We start from the raw sequence: 18,201 nt of genomic DNA, 5'->3' as shown, positions 1-18,201 counted from the left end.
CACACTTTCCATATTTAGAAGAACAACATGACAAAATGACTTGACTTGTTAATCTTAATTGTTAAATTAAGCTCTATAAATGTTCTCTCGCCTTCCAGATAGAAGCCAGGCTCTTTATAGACTATTCACGGGGACCCGTCACAATAGATCTGCACAGGTCGCAGTGACGTCATGAGCTTGCATAGCACTGACCCTCACCTCTAAGAATAAGAATAGCTCCATATGTTCGATGTAATGTTTAGTAATCACCGTTAAAATAAATTATCATAGAATTCATTCGTTAATTATACCTTGATAAAGAAGCTTGTGTGCTCTGTAATCGGTCGGTAGAAAAAAAAACACTGTACAGTGTACATAATCGTTAGCGTTCAAGAAAAACTGTCTAAGTAAGAGTTCAAATATTGGCAGAATGGTGAATGTTACGCAGTGTGTGAAATGACCAATTCAACCAGCCAATGACAAGTCGGAAAATCTGTATAAGCCTAGACTTCCATATTACCTTCTCTAAAATATTCTTCATTGCTGTTGCAATATGTTATTATTAACAGCTCCCCAGGGAGTTGAATCCAGTCCTTGTTTACTAAAATTTGGACAAACTCAAAGCATTGTTGATATATCCACCTGGTCCAGTATGGTAAAGTAAAGTAAAAAACTTAAAAAATAAGATTTTCAGGCGTTGCCCGGTATGTAGGTGAAATACACATAATAATTCAATTAGATGAATCTCACCCGCATAAATAAAGGTTTAAGCTCTTTAACCTCAAAAACATAAATAGATGAAAGAATTGAAGGGATATAGATGTTCAAATATGGGCATAATGGTGAATGTTACACAGTGTGTAAGTGACCACTTAAACCAGCCAATGACAGGTCATAAGCCCTGTAGATGCCTAGACTACTATTTTACTTTCTCTAAAATGTTCTTTATCTCTGTTGCAATATTTTAATGTAAAATATGATGTTTGTTTTAAATGTACTGTAGATTTAGATTTTTTTTTTTGTCAGAAAGTTGCTAAATCTTATTATAGTCAATGGAATCAGCTTCTATTTATAGCGGAGAGCTTAGGCGTTAAATAAGTCAAGATCTCACAATATTGAAAATTTTGATAATAAATCAAATCTTAAAAATCTGAAATCCATTTTTTTTTTTTTTTTAAAACCTATAAAAAGTATTTTCACACTCACAAACTAATAGTTTTGCTTTTTAGTACGAGTACGCTTTTGATTTTAAGTTTCTTTTGCTTTACATAGACAAAGGTGTTAGTATGGAAGTATTTTGATTTTGTCAATATTTCCTGTAATTTTTTTTAACTTTGAGATATATGTAAGTGGACTGCGTTTTTTTTCAGTAAATGATCCAGCACTTAAACTTGGTAAAAAAAACTCAAAATTGCAAATAATTAACTGTGCTTTTTTCGTTACATGCTCACGATCTGTCAAATACAATCAATATCGCTAAAAATAAAACGAATTAAATGACTTACAAATTTTGAAGAACATTTTTGACAAAGGTGTGCCTAATTGGTTTATGTAATTTAAAATAAACGAGAAAAGTGTGTAGACACAACTTATATAGAATTAATACTCGTAAAATGAAACGATTACAAATTCTGTGTATAATAAATCATTATTAACGTTTTGTATTTCCTGATAAGAATTATTAATTAATATCATTCTTTGAAAACCATTTCTACAGGTGTAAAAAAACAACTCTCGTAATCAAAACTTATGATTTATTTTTCTATTTAAACATTACGTACCTGTAAACATAATATTTTTCGTCGATAAGTTTGTGAATAAAACTGTAGGTATTAAATTTATAAATATGCCATGTTTTAACAACTGAAGCTAAGAGGAAAAACGCTTTTGATGAGAAAGGGTGAAAGTCAATGAATTTACAAGGCTTATGACCTGTATAAACTTGCATAAGTGGCCACATTACACACTGTGTAACATTTCCCATTCTGCCGGTGTTTAAACATCCAGAATTCCTAAACACATGCTTTTTCCTGAAAATTTTTAATAAATTATTTTTTTGACAATGTTTATAAATAGATTAATATTTTTATACATAAATAATAATCATCATCACCACCATTCCCTTTCCGCACCTAATGGTGCATAGGGCACTGCATTGGTACACCAATCGCAGCGTATCTTGATCATTTTTGTTACATGAAATAAAATATTTTTTTAAATTTAACCCTTACGGATTATTACATTCATTTTTTAAAAACATTTTTTTTAAATTCATACTCTGTTTTTAAAAAATATTTTTTACATTTTTTGAAAAGTTTGTCTGAGTCTTTTGTTTAGTTTTGTCTGGAAGTTTATTGTATAATTTCAGTCCCTGGTTCATTAATCTCGACTGTCCTTGTCTGGTTTTAGAAGGTTGTTTACGATATTTTTCTGATATTCTCGTATTGTGTCCATGTTTACTACAAGTTTTTTCAAGTTTTAGTTCGTCGTCTACAATAACATCAGTGGCTTAATTAATAATTTAATAATCATGCATTTAGCCCCCCTTGTTTCAATGTTAAATACGTTTTTCTAACAAACTATTTTCGTTTCGTCTACAGAAGAGGTGATCCAGTCCAACTCCGCGCTGTGGATGTCCAAGGACGGGCACATGATGCTGTACGCCACCTTCAACGACTCTCTGGTAGAGGAGCAGCGGTTCCCGTGGTACGGCGGAGGGGAGGCCGACAACTCGGGCGGTTACTTATATCCCGAGATCCGTTCCCTGCGGTACCCCAAACCCGGGACTCCCAACCCCATTGTGACCCTCACGGTGGCGGACTTGGCGGACCCTAAAAACATCAGAACCAAGAATCTGAAGCCACCACCAGCCCTGGGAGGAGACGGGTAAAAACCCTCATGTTTATTTATTATGGTTTACAAATGAGACTTTCTATTGACACAATTATCACAATTTGTTAAATTCGTATCTTGTTTATCAAAGAGCAATTTCAGTGGTTTTTTTAATTTATTTTTTTATTTTTGAAAAGATTACAAAACTAATTCTTATTATTATTCTAAGGGTGGGGGTTTAGTACTATACAAGCTCTTGACATCTTGACAGCGACCTGTGAAGATCTATTATGATGGGTCCCCGCCCGTGAATAGTTCTCGCCCTCCAAACCCAGGTTTATAAAGAGCCTGGCTACTGTGTGAAAGGCGAGAGTTGTCATTTAGCTAAAACTTCCTCTCCAAACCCAGATCCGTAAAGAATCAGGCTATTAGATAGGAAGCGAGCTCTTTAACATTCTCGGGGTTAACCAGTGGTCCCCCGACAATGAAGCTTCTTTTAAGAATGTATATAAGTGTTTACTCATTTACACTGCAGAACCTACGTCCAGAAGTTGCGGAAAGGTTCATTCTAACAAGGTGTTTGTTCAATCTGCAGTGCCCTGGGCGGGCTCTAGTGATAACCCTCACTTGATTTCAGCTGAGCTTTTTTAGGTCGAAGGCAAACTTTTACGAGTACCCTTTTTATCAGTCCCTTCGCTTCTTTTTCCTAGTTCATTTGATAAAACGTATCCTAATTTTACATTCTTCATCTTTACAGAGACTACTATTTTACATCGGCCCAGTGGATCTCCCTGACGGAGGTATGCGTGGTGTGGCTCAACAGGCCCCAGAACCTTTCCCTGGTCACCGTCTGCAAGAGTCCAATGTGGTACTGTCAGGAGGTTTGTCCCTTAATCTTTCATAATTTCTATTTGTTTCTAATCTCTTTTCGTTAACATAAAATATTCAACTATTTTAAGATATTTCATGATAGAACTCCCCTTATTTATTTCCATGCTTGAAACCAGCTTGAGCAAAAGCGCTCAGTGGTCAATTAAGACTTCATAATACCTTATAAATTGATTTTTTTACCTACATTTCTTGATGGAGCTGCATTTTGATTATAATAATAATTATACATGTTTAGTTCAATTCCCCATTCTTGTGGAATTATTTCACCTGCATGCTAGGCAACGTAACGCCTGAAAATACTTTTAAATTTTAATCCTTCTTCTCGGATCACCTGGTTTTATCAACAATTTTAATTTTTGTTTATTCAGAAAAACAACAGCAATACAAAAAAAATATACACAACATTATAAAAAAAAAACATATAATAAAGCCAAATCAGTTTTCCACATAAATACAATTATAAATATTCAGTTCAGTTAGATATAATTCATAGAAGTGCATGTGTGGGAGTTTTTAATTTAAAAGTATATAATAACACAATATTTGGAGTCCGTCCAAATTTTCGTAAACAAGAACTGGGTTCAACCCCCATGGGAGTTATTGATATTAATATCAACAATATTTTGAGTTTGTCCAACTCCCAGGATTCAACTCCCTGGGGAGGTGTTTATATTAACATATTACAACAGAGATGAAGAACATTTAAGAGAAGGTAATTTAGAAGTCTAGGCATCAACAGGGCTTATGACCACGATATGATAAATAAAGGTTTCAGCTCTTTAACTTCACAAACATCAACAGATGAAAAATTGAAGGAATATAGATGTTCAAATATGGGCAGAATGATGAATGTTACACAGTGTGTAAAGTGGCCACTAAACCAGTCATTGACGGGTCATAAGCCCTGTAGATGCCTAGACTTCTATATTACCTTCTCTTAAATGTTCTTTATCTCTGTTGTAATATGTTAATATAAACAGCTCCCCAGGGAGTTGAATCCAGTCCATGTCTACAAATATTTGGACTAACTCAAAATACTGTTGATAAATTTTCTAAAAAAGTAAATTACATTCAATCATTTAAATCTGCCTCTTAGACTAAGACGATAGGAGATCATTTATATTTCCTCACAAAACCGCAACAAATTCTAATTTATCAAGATTGTTTCAGAATCAAATCCTTTTAAAAATACATCTTCCAAACCACAAGCAAAAAATCCTCTTATTACGCAATGTTTTTTTTATTTTTTCCCCAAACTTGGCGTAATATTTTTAGAGGATTTGTTTGTGGATTCCGAGTCCACCCCCTCTCCTGACGCCTTCTCCCCCCTCTCTAACTCTTGTTGGAAATAATTTAGGAAAGAATTTACGAAGGAAATAGCGGTGTGGAGATTAGAGAATGAATTTTACGCGTATTCTTGTTTGACTTTTTCAACAAAACGGTTTTTGTTGAAGGAATAATATTCCGACGATTAACAGAAATGGTAATTATATATAAAAATATAAATGAGAACACCGAAATTAATGGGATTCGTATTCTGTGTGATTTATGATAGCAAAAAAGGTGAAAATTTTATTATTCAAAGTGTATGCATACCTAAAGATAATTATTTAATCGTAATGTGGGTTTGATAAGGGTTTTATTTATTCAGTTCAAATGAGTTAAGATCATAAAACGACTTCAATGAACATTATCCATCTTTCTGCATTTAAAAAAATGCAACATTCGGGTGGGAACCGGACAAAACCGTTACATCGGTCTCTTTGTTACTCAGAGAATTTAGGATGTGTGTCAGAACAGAAGCGACGCAATTAGTGTTGTGTTTATATTGCCGTGTAAAGGACGCAACGCAGACAAACATATTATAGTGACCGAAAGCCGGTTGATTTGATTTTATACCGATACAAATGGCAATAACCTTAATTTAACTCCGAAGAGTCTTAAATACATAAAATAAAGTAATATGCTAATTAAAAATACTTAACTTCAATATCAATACATAGATGGCGCTCCAACACGCTAGTGAATGGTTTCTCATTTAATAAGATATATACAAAAATCAAAATGTTTTCTGTGTCGATATTCGCTAATAAGCGGAATGGGGAATGTTGTAAAACGTAAAGTGGCCACTTAACCCAGCCAATGACAGGACATAAGCCCTGTAAACGCTCGAATATCCATAATCCTGAATTTGAAAAAATTCTACCTCATCCCTGTAGGGATATTAATAAAAAATATATACCTACTCCCCCTCGGGTGAAATCCAGATTTGTGTATGTACAAAAATACACATACCAAAAAATAATGTTAATGAAGTATTACGTAGAGCCAATACTAATAGAGAACTATTCACCACTGTTAAGCTCCGTAAGATTTCATATGGCCGTGCGTTGAGAGGTGATAAATATGCCATACTTCAGCTTGTCACGAAAGGGAAGATCGAGGGACGTAGAGGGGTCGGAAGAAAACAGCTTTCCTGGCTTCGAAGATACACGAACTTCTTTAGTGAAGTATACTTAACTAATGAATCTTTTCCTATTTTATTTCAACATCGATTACTAGTCTGTCTAGTTTTAAAGATCGTATCCATCTCACTTCACACTTGCCATATTTACAAGACCGGCATGATAAAAGGACTTTAAGCTTCATATGTTTCGATGTAATATTAAGTAATCTCCGTTAAAGTAAAATAATATTCAGTTGTTAATTATACCTTAATAAAGAACTCTGTGTAAACTGGTCGGAAGAAAAAAAAAGTTGTTTTATATTTATTTAATTTGCTTTACACTATATTTTAAAACACGATCAGCATATAAGACTCCGAGCTAACCCATGCCAATCTGTCTTCATCCCAAAAATAAAAATAAAATAGATGGCGCTTTTATAATGTTTTATTGAAAAATGCCATTTTACGTTTATTTTCAATGGAAATTTTACAAAACTTGCTTTGCGGAAACTTTAGACTATATCGATTGTAACAAACACCATTAAAATATAATGTTGGTCCTTTTAAAAAATGGTGTATAAAACAAAAGATAACATACCTTATTTTTTTGTTCGTTCACCATTTTGTGAAAAAGGACCGAAATTATATTACTACGGTATTTGTTACATATATAGTGTAAAGTTTCCGCAAATCAAGTTTTGTAACATTTCCATTGAAAATAAACGTAAAAATGAAAGCGCCATCCATGTATAATTAGTTTCATATTTTATTTATTTATTTATTTATTAATGAAATCATACAGTCTTTATATAAAAAACAAGGTACAAAAGAACAATTTTAAAAAGTAAGACCAATTACAGATTTCACACTAATTAATGCAGGAGGAGAGGGGAAAAATAATTTACTTCTAAAAAAGTAAAAATAAAAATATTACATAAAAAGTTCATAAAAAGGAGAAGACATTGTAAAGCTACTCTACTTTCCTCCCTCTCTCTCTGCTTCCATGAACATTTCAATTAAATTGTAAAAAAAATCACAACTAACAATAAATTATTCGATGCAGGTAGTAGATGTAGGTAAGTATAAATTAAGAGTTGAAATCAAATTATTAAAATTAAAAGTAAAAGTTAAAATTAAAATGAAAAGTTTAATTTAAAATTAAGTTAAAAGTTTAAATTAAAAGTTAAAATTAAGAATTAAAATTAAAAAGTTAAAATTGAAAGACAAAATTAAGAATCAAAATAAAAGTTAAAAGTCAAGCAGGAGATAAATTTAAAATGTCTTTAACTGATCTGATAAAAATATGGTATTTACAATGTAGTATGTCGATGTCACTAAAACTGTCGTTATAGGTAATCTGTATTCTTCGTAGAGTGCTATTTTTTAAATAATTAGTCATTGAGTTAGGAATGTCGAATCAACGAAAAGCCGGGAGATCTTTCTTAAAGAATTCCATATTCAACCTAGACTAGAATTGTAAATGCCTCGACTTTCGTATGCCATTCTCAAAACTCTTTACTATTATTTCATAAATAAACGTAGAAACTCGCCGAAAAACTAGAAAGTTATTTACAATTAACTAATGATAGTAAATATTAGTATATAACCACTTACCGACTTTTTTAGTCTACTGGTTTTGAGACGTGCCCGTCTCTTCGTCAGGACACCCACTACACCAACATGCAAATACTAAAATACACCTCCACCTTCACCATTACTGTAGTATATATATATATATAGTATTTTCAAAAATACATAAATCACATGCAGATTTATAGGGATGCGAACGCCACCGTGTCTAGTCATGCACTGAGCTTAATTAAAAAATATTTAATCTTTAATCTAGAGGGGGGGGTAGAGGTGGGTTTGCCCGATTGGTTAATTTTTAATTAAAAAAGCGGGCTGTACTGAACACTTATTTTATTAATTATTATATTATTTAGTATTTGCATGTTGGTGTAGTGAGTGTCCTGACAAAGAGGCGGGTGCGTCTCGAAACCGTTAGACTAAAAAAGTCGGTAAGTGTTTATATACTAATATTTACTAACATTTATTTTATTTATTTATTATTCATATTTTACTCTTACAAACTATTAACGATAATAAAAATAATGTGACCTCACTGGGGTTATTTGAGAATAAACAAAGAAGACTAATTTAATAAACAGAGATAATTAACAAAATATTCAGACTGTTTTAAAAACTAGGTATATATGTACATCTATATTATTTATATTACAAAACGCACAATAAAAATAACGAAAACCTAACATAAGCTAAACACTTGTGGAGCAGTTGATTCAATATTGGTTCGGGCGAATGAGACAATCCATTACTTCTACCTAGCTTCACCATCCATTTATTTTTTTATAGCCTTTTTCAACATTTTCTCGTAACTAATTGTTTTCATAGATAGTGGAAGTAGGTTATAAATTTTAATTGAATAATAATCAAAATACCTTTGTCCGAAAGTGGTATTAGTTTGTATTTGTTAAAGTTGTATTTGTGTTGAGTTGAGTTAAAATGTTTGACCACAAGTTAATGCTTTAAACATAAATAATATTTACAATTAATTTAAACTTTTTGTTTACCATATATATGTGTACTTTCTATAGTACTGCATCCACCCCAGTCTCCGTATGAATAAGTGAACAAGGAACCCTTTCATCTGCCTGTGCTCCTGGTATTTCAATAATGTAAAAGACGAATTCTTCCCTCGGGGAAGTCGGGGCGAAAGATAAAATACAGAGCTACATTTTTATGAAGTGTATTTATAAAATATTACGTTACCTTTTCCACAGTCAACTGTAACTTCAACCCACAAAAAATAAGTTGTTTTTTACCGTTTGAAATGGTCGCGGAATTCGAAACAAAAAGGGTAAATATTAAAGGTGTTGGTTTCTTTTGTGATCATAAATAATTTTTTGTTTTAGTTTTTCTCGCTTTCACTAAAATGAATTTTAAAGGGATGGAACAGTGTCAAACCAGGTTTTTGTTTAATTTAAAAAAGCTATTGTTTTATATATATTTAGTCCTCAGAGTAACGATGCGTAACCTATAGGGAAGCCCTATCACGGTGTTTCATAGAACGCAAGCGATGTTGGTTAGCAACAAATTGGTGATCATTTTGTTTTGTTTGACAACAAACACATAACGGTTCTATCGGATGTTTTTGTCGCTGCGCTTGACTTTATTTGTAAATAACTTGGATATTTACGTTATAATAATTAAAAATCGACTATGGTGAATTGCAGTGCAGGTTATAATAGTAGGAGCGTCAAAGGTGTTAAAGGAGTCAGTTTTGACAAGTAATTGATTTCCAATATTTTCCCATGATTTCAATTGATTTTTTTAATTAATTTCGGGTGTTCGGAGGTTTGACTTTGTGAGAAATAAATTAATAAGAGAATGGACGCAACAAACTCCGGTGACAACTGTCATCAAGCGGAGGCAACAAGGTTAGCTGGGCCATATTCTGCGGATGTCTCCTGAGAGCCTTAACCACGCTTGCCTACTTTACAAGGCATCAGGTTCTCGACGTCCTGGACGTCCACTGCTCGGCAGTTGATGTCATAACTACGGGACGTGAACCTGATTTGGAAGGATGCACAGGAGCTGGCAGCCGATAGAGATGCACGGAGGCATTTTGTAGACACCATATGCTCCAACTATAATGAACAATATGAATGATGCTGATGATGATGATTTTTTTTTTTAGTTGAAACAATTTATTTATTTTTATTTTTCTGTGTCCGCGTGGATAAAGAATACAGTTATGTGTGTAAAATAGAACCAGATTCCCGGACAAGTGTTTTCTACCCGATGGCTACTCCTCAGATAAAAATCGTATTAAAGAAAATCGAGTGTCCGTTTTCGTCTACCATGATTGAGGTACTAGTTTTAACTTAACCCTTTGTAGAACTGTCAAGCGACCGTCCATAGCAAAATCGTAATTTATTCGGTGTTACCATAAATTGTAACCGTTTTTTTCCAAATTTAAAAATAAGCACAAAAGTAAAACAAGATGGCGAAGGTTATTCGCCATTCGAAAGAAAATTTAAGTCAATGTTTAAAGTTAAGCAATAGGAAAATATAACATACTACAAACACCTACAAAAATATATAAAATAGATTTTGAAAAAGTAATTGTATTTTAAATATTAATATGGATATTGTGGAGAAAAGTTTTCATATTTAACTTTAATTTTTTTTTTTTTAATATGTCCCAACAAAAACGCTTACGTTTGGCCTTGATAATTGTGACGTCGGGATTCGAGACGACGTTCTGTTCAAATTAAAACGGTCATAAACAAAGTTCAAAATTTACACGAATCGTTACGTATTAGAGGCGTTACCAATGCAATGGACCGTTTTCGTGGGAATCCGAAATTATAAATTAAAAAATATTTTCCATGGTACTAGTAAGTATTAAAAAAAAAAATTTTACTCGACGGTATTTCATAGACCCTATTAATTAAATTAGTAAAAAAACGTGATTTTTCCCTTTTGTCGCGTTTTCATTAAGGTGTAAGTACATTAAATTATTTTGATTAATCGAATTATTACTACTTACTATGTTTTTCAGAATTTACAATGAATTTTTAAATATGCGTCATGGCCGTCGAAACATTAAGGAATCTTTAAAGAAAAAAATGACCAAAATAAGTAAAATAAGGCGCCCATATTTTAAACCATGACTTAACATTTAAAATTGTATAATTAATTGGTATCAAAAGCGTTTAAACCTTTTCTTTAATAAATCTTGTAGAAACGTTTTTTCCGATAACTCGTCCAGCTCGAGTGGCTAATGGATTGCGAGACTAAAAACATAGTACCTATCCGTCTATCTATAATTAATTTAGCCATTTTCCTCATTTTTCCTCTCTGGCAACACTGCACACGGGGCGCGGGAAACCTTTAGCTGTCATTAATTATTTTCGCGGGAATCGGAAAATAAATTAATGGATTGCCGAATCTTGGGGCGGCTTGGAAAGTCAACAATTATTGCAAATTCGCTGCGTCACCCCGATATTAATGCTTTAGATTCGGACTAATGACACGCTTAACCGGTTGTTAATCAAATAATCAATAATTGGTCATGGAAATTCTATGAATTAACTGATCGATTTTAAAGAGCACGATTTTGTTGGAAGCAAAAAAAGTGGAATGGAAAAAAATTATAATGTCTATTCAAGGCGCTGGAAGCCATAACAGCTTAACCTTATTATTATTTAATACTTAACCTATAAATAACTATGGCAATTCAAATGTAAAATTAGATATATTAGATAATTTTTAGAAAAGATAAATCCTTAAATAATTATTTCAAAATGATGTATTTTAAAAAAGAGTCACAAAACGTCAGGGTTGTCACTTGCTACATATATTTATATTCTACACCATTATATATTTAGAACATTATACCGTTATACATAAAATACATCATTCATTTCTTCTTTTTCAAGTCCGTAGAAAAAACATTTTTTTAAGTAAATTAAATATAAGCAATATTTAGCTATGGAAACAATAATTATTATCAACGTCGGAAATTTGTTTATAAAAACTGGCAATGAATAGTTAACACGTCGTTTTAAGGCCCCGATAATAAAACAATATTTTAAAATAAACAAATACAGAAGACAGAAATCGAGATAAATAATGTGCTTGTAAATCGAGTAATAATATAAAATGCACGTTTTTATATCCACAATTGAATAATAGTTAAATTCCAGAAAGAAAATAAATAAAAAAACAATAAAACTGCGGCGAAATAATGAAATAAAAGCATCAAATATTAAAACAAACGACGTATGACAAAAAAATATAACGCAATACTAAAGGGACTCACAAAATTATGTGTCAACCCTGCATTTTTTCGACCCGTGTCAGACGCTAAACATTGCTCTCATTTGGAACTCCATAGCATCGATCATTTCAATAATCTCTCGTGTCCTATTAGGATTCTCACAGATGTCTCCGAGTGTACGATGTCTAAAATCGTTAAGAATACTTGACCTAGACGTGTACAAAGGCACACATCTTTACACGCTATTTTCGTATGGCCGACACTAGAGCGCGTTAACTCGCTTTTGGCACTTAACCGATTAAGGCTGTAGTCGGGTAAAACGCACGAAAAATGAGAAAATCAAAGAAATGTTTTTTTTAAATATATATAAATATATAAAGTAATAAAAATTTTTTTTTTAAAAATTAGATAAAAACAACAATTTTCAATGGCGTTTCTATTAAAAAATATACTGAAAAGTTTTATATGACTAAAATATAATTACTTTTCAACCGGCAAATTACGCCATTTCAAATTTTGACTAAATTTTGGTATCTCGATTCTCATATAAAGATTGAAGTAAAATTTCATTTAATGATTTAAAGATAATAAATTGAACATTAAAATAGCGGAAGCAAAATCTAAATTTTTTGTTTTTGAAAATAAATACAACCATTTTAAATCACATAAATTTGGTGACATTTTCTTTTATTTCTACGTAAAATTATGCCTTCGGTAAAACAATTTTTTTTTTATTTAAACCAGGATCAAAATTATGTTCTTTTTTTAAAGAATAGGTTTTTCGAATTCTATTAAATCAATTTTATTCGACTGTGTAAAAGGATGAAAAGATACCAAAATCCTTAGCCACAACAACTCAAGCACCAATATTAGAGCTGAAAACTAAATAAAATAAAAAAATGAATCAGATTGTGGTCCCGACTTACGGATCGGAGGTCTGAGGTTCGATCCCCGGTGTACAGAAACTTAATTCCCAATTTTTAAAAGTAATCTATTTACAACTTGAAAAAACCCTTAAAAATTTTAATATTTGGGTAAATCGTAAGGAAGAAAAAGAAACCGCATACGCATATCAAATAGAAGGTGACTAAATTACTCTTAAAATAGTAGTTTTACGTTTTGACTCGTTAGTTTCTTTGAAGACGTCGCTCAGTAAGCAACTCTCGATTTGAATTCAACTATGACGTGTTGTGTCGTTTTACAGTGTAGAAATACTGCTGAGATCTTAAAGACACAGGATGGGAAAACATTTTATGTGTAAGTAGCAAATGCATTACTTTTTACCAACGTTGGGGATACCTGACAGGGCACTAAGAGAAGAAGAAGAAGAAATGTTCTTCATCTCTGTTGTAATATGTTAATTATTATTACAGTTTTTATGTATGAAAGCGGTCTGGCTGTTTTTAGCAAAACATAGAATTGACCTTACTGCACCTGATAACACCAATATCTATTTTTTTCAAAATTGTAGACTGGCTGCTTTCTGCATAACTACGTTCAATCGTCGTCACTAGGAGTGACATTGTCTGATCTAGCTCCATATAACTGCCAAATGAGCATATTATGTTGTAATTCGATACGCCTTCGATCAGCACAGCGGTATCCATAACAAAATGATGATATCAGCAATCGAAACTGACAGAATGATTAATTATGATTACCTCCAGAAAACAATGTGTCTACGTGGCCTCCGTGGTGTAATGGCTAAGACACGTGACACTTGATGGAAGGTTCGGGTCAAATTCCCGGTGAGAGCACAAAAATCTCATGTGTTTTTTCTCAAGCCTGGGTGCTCTGTGCTGTGATTTACCACTGTAGTTGAACCTCACGTCATGGTAAATTTAATCAAAAATTATTTGTTTTTAATATTGTTGACTCCCCTTCGTGCTGCTGCGGATATCCTAACCAGTCTTCTGAACACATCTTGTGGTCTTGTCCCTTTCCCCTTCTCTATGATTACCGAATGGAGCTTCTCGCTACTATCCGTGGCCCTGTTATAGGTCCTGTCCTGTCGGATATACAGATCTGGTGGCTTCTAAAAAGAATTTCAAGGCTTTTAAAGTTTTCTAATCATTTAGGCGAATTGATCATGTCCAATCAATTTAATCCCAGTCAGTGAAGAATTCACTTCCCCCTCTTCTCAATCCAATGAAGTACATATTATGTACCTCTGGATTACTTTCTTTCAGCACAAAGATGCTAAGACTACCAGATTTCAGAGAGCTCCTTCGGGCAGCTTTTCTCGTTTGACAACGAGCAAATTTTCCGTGTATGTGGGCACCGCCAAGGAGACTTATGTCCTCAGATGCTGTGTGCGGTATGTGGTGGGTAAGCTGTAGTTGAACCTCCTGGCGAAATAAATATTCATACATAAAAATATATATTATTAGAGATGCCACCAATAGTGATTAGGCCGAATACCGAATATTCTTCCACTCTCTCGGACGAAGCGGTGTTTCGATAGCAGAATACTTCATAGAGGTAAGAGTGATGCCTCTGCTGATGTTCATGTAACAAATATGAACAAGATACTCTGGGGTTGATGTGCCAATGCATTGCCCTATGCGCCATTAGTTGCGGAAAGGGTGTGAAAAATGAAGAAAATGATTATATAAATTTGTTGCGACAGAGAGGGAAAACATTTTTGAAAAGGAAATATTGAAGTCTAGACATTTACAGGGCTTACGACCTGTCATTGGCTAGTTTGAGTGGCCACTTTACACACTGTTACATTCACCATTTATAATATTTTTTATTTTATAATTAACCTTTATTTATTTACTTATTTTCAAACATACGTTTATTGTACATTATTTGAGACATAAGTCCCAACTCCAAGAGACTAAAAGTCCTGTGTTGAGATGGGACGAGCAATTAGTTGACACAGACACATGAGTATATCACCACAAAATATAAGATCAGAAACATTTTTTTTTAAAAATACATATATATATATATATATGGCACATCAATATGGTAAACAGTAAACTCTAACATTCAGAAAATCATCACGGAGTTTCCTACTCAAATCCCTCCCACAAAGGAAAATCCAGTCCTTAACTACTTCTCCTCTTGATTTTGTGCAGTATAAGAGCTGAAACCTTCATCAGGCCGGTGGATTATCATCATCATATCATCATAATATGTTTTTCTAATTTTTTTTATTTAAATTTCATTGATAAACCCTTACGGGTTACATACATTAAAAAAAATATTTTTACTTTTAAAATTCACTTTCTACTGTTACTGATAATATTTTTAACATCTTTTGTAAAGGTTGTCTGAGTCTGAATTTTGTCTGGTAGTTTATTGTATAATTTCAGTCCATGGTTTATTAGTCCCGACTGTCCTTGTCTAGTTTTAGAAAGTAACATGTGATATTTTTCTGATATTCTCGTATCGCGTCCACGTTGACTACAGTTTTTTTCAACTTTTAGTTTTAGTAATTTATGCAATTCCTCTCGCGCAGAGCCAGCGCGCCACGGGCGACGGGCGCGGCTGGGCCGAGGCGCCCGGCGCGCCGCTGTTCGCGGCCGACGGCGCCGCCTACGTCAGCACGGGCGCCGTGCGCGACGGGCCCGCCGGGCACTACCGGCACCTGCTGCACGCGGGGCCGGCGCCGGCGCGCCGCCTGCTGCCGCTCACGCACGGCCGCTTCGAGGTGGCGCGCGCGCTGGCGTGGGACCACGACGCGGACATGATGTAAGCCGGCCATTGCGCCATTAGCCGCTAGTCGCTGCCGAGGCGGTTTGTTTGTTTATAGGCTGTCAAACTAAGCCGAAACTCAAATGATTTTTTTTATGAATGTTACTTGTATTAAGCTATGTTTTCCTAGGACAGCGGTGCCCGAGTCTTAACGGCCGCGGCCGTAGTGAACGGTAATGCGGTGGACAGCCGTCGTAACACCGTTAAACAATAAAATTACCAACTTTTCTATGTCTACCGCTTTCGAGACGAACCCGTCTCGTCGTCTAGACACAAATTAAATTAACATGCAAAACCCACCACGCGACAGGCGCCGTGGCGCAGCTGGTTAGACGGCCAACTGTGAAACTAGCGTCGCGGGTTCGATTCCCGCCTGTTGCAATAAAAAAAATCCAATAACGATTTTTTTCTCAGTTGGTCTGGGTGTTGTGGTGTATTTTTCATTACCTCCTTCCATATCCCCTTTATCCCACCTGCTGACAAGCTTCAAAATAAAGGCTTAGCGGGTTATTCCTTAAAAAAAAACACCTTCCCCATAGTTGATGTAAAGAAATATGAAACCACGAAACGACATGCATTTTAATAAGCACACGCACTGATTAGGACAAACATGCGCTGATTAGATTATGAAAACATTTAATGTTGTTTGATCATTTTAATTTTTCATAAATTCTATTTTACATATTTTTTCATTAATTATTATTTTTTTAGATGATTTTAAATGTTTTTATTTTAATTTTATATTTTTTAAATTTAGATAAATTTTAATGAAATAAATTGAACACGGTAAATTGTACCGAATTTAATGGTCAGCGCATTTGCCTACCATGCAAGAGGTTTCGGACTCGATTCCCGACATGGTTAACATGAAATATTATTTAAAAGGGTGTATTTACACTAGAGTATTTCATGGTCCCTAGACTGGTACCCGCAGCGTATGACTGAACACCTCACCTTCATGTATTCGTATGAGAGTACGTGCTCAGGTGTGTGCATCATTAAACAGCAAGTGGCAGTGCATGTGCGTGCCCTATTTCAAGATTCAAATATGCACTAAAAAATAGTTTTTAACCTCGCGAAATATTCCAGCTATTACCTCGGCATCCCGGAGGGCCGGCCCAGCGAGCTGCACCTGTACCGCGTGGGCGCCGCGCCCGCGCGCGCCGGCGCGCCGCCCGCCGCGCCGCAGTGCCTGACGTGCGCGCCCGCGGCGCCCGCGCCCGCGCCGCCGCACGCGCGCTGGGCGGGCGCGGCCGGCGCGCCGGACGCCGAGCGCGACGAGTGGGACGCGGAGGAGGAGGAGCAGCCCACCGAGCCGCCGCCGGCGCCGCGGAAGAAGAAAGAGAAGCCTCCGGGTGAGACACCGTCGACGACAGAGTTAAATGAGACGAGACAAGATCTAAATTAGCTAATTAATTAAGAGGTGTAAGAAGGTGCATTGTCTCGGTGAAACATTTTTTTATATTTTTCAAATGTGGGCGTTTTTCCGTGAAAACTGTCATTAACTTATCAATTAACGATGCGTAGTATGCTCTCGTAATAATTTTTCCTTTTTTTAGGTAATCGATAAAGATCACTCCATGACTATCCCAGAAAACAGTCGCCATTACTTTCCCAACCGAAGGAACAGTTTTTGGCTTTTTTGGCCGATTTCCCCTTCGAAGTCCACTCTTTGGATTGTTTTTTGTTTCAAGAGTAGCACGGTGAATCTAAATTTCATCTACCGTAATGAATTGGCGCCAAAAGCCTGATTTATTGCGCCTTAATTGCATCAACAGAGCTGTGCAAATGTTCATTCGAACACGTTTTTGGTCCGGAGTGAGCAACCGCGGCACCCAGGGCGCGGTCAGCTTTTTCATGCCTAAATCTTGTTTTAATATGCAACAAGCACATTCTTTGGACATGTTCATAGACTCTGCTATCTCTCTAACCGTAATCTGACAGTTGTCCAGCACAATTTGGTGAACTTGGGTGATGTTATTTTCAGTGGTTGCAGATTTTGGCCGTCTCAAATGTTCATTGTCATCCAAGCTGATACGCCCACGTTTAAATTCAGCTGCTCAAAATTTTCCTGGGGTATACGATGGAACAGAGTCCCCGTACACAGTGTCTAACTCGCCTTTTATTTGCGTAAGCGTATTGCCTATCAAAAATAAATATTTTATAACAGCCTGATTTTATAACAGCCGATTATTACCATTTTTACAAAAATACCCATAGAAACTCACTCAAACAACTATCAAAAAATAACTGCGATTCCAAAACGGCGGAAATTTAAATAGGTATCTTTCAACGCATTCGCAAACACATTCCGCAATTTCGTTGACAAATGCTGCCATTTTCATGTTGAGGTCGGAAACATTTCAGACTACCCTCGTATATGGATTATCAAATTACTATATTGTAAACAAACCTCATATCTATATCATATGAAGCAAAGCTGAATACTGAAGCAAAGACGGGGTGATATGGCGTTCTATCCTCTCTCCTCAGCTCTAGTAGGCGCCCTAGGCGGGGCTCTCTATTTGGGGCGATGGTTTGT

General features: G+C 34.9%; 1 protein-coding gene across 1 annotated transcript in view; it reads left to right on the top strand.

Annotated features, from left to right (window-relative positions):
• The window catches only part of Dpp10 (Dipeptidyl peptidase 10), a gene marked incomplete at its 5' end in the record, with an annotated part of 90,328 nt that overhangs the window by 60,213 nt on the left and 11,914 nt on the right, over positions 1-18,201 (top strand). Inside the window, 4 exons of the mRNA XM_088236775.1 lie at positions 2,580-2,865; positions 3,569-3,692; positions 15,424-15,656; positions 16,749-17,014. Coding sequence (XP_088092901.1) covers positions 2,580-2,865; positions 3,569-3,692; positions 15,424-15,656; positions 16,749-17,014 — 909 coding nt within the window. The remainder of the gene's footprint in view (positions 1-2,579; positions 2,866-3,568; positions 3,693-15,423; positions 15,657-16,748; positions 17,015-18,201) is intronic.

This window comes from Micrasema longulum, unplaced genomic scaffold (genome assembly GCF_059751315.1).
Source record: "Micrasema longulum isolate JH-2025_06_02 unplaced genomic scaffold, ASM5975131v1 h1tg001606l, whole genome shotgun sequence".
Lineage (NCBI taxonomy): Eukaryota > Metazoa > Arthropoda > Insecta > Trichoptera > Brachycentridae > Micrasema > Micrasema longulum.
This window is presented reverse-complemented; position numbering and strand designations above follow the sequence as displayed.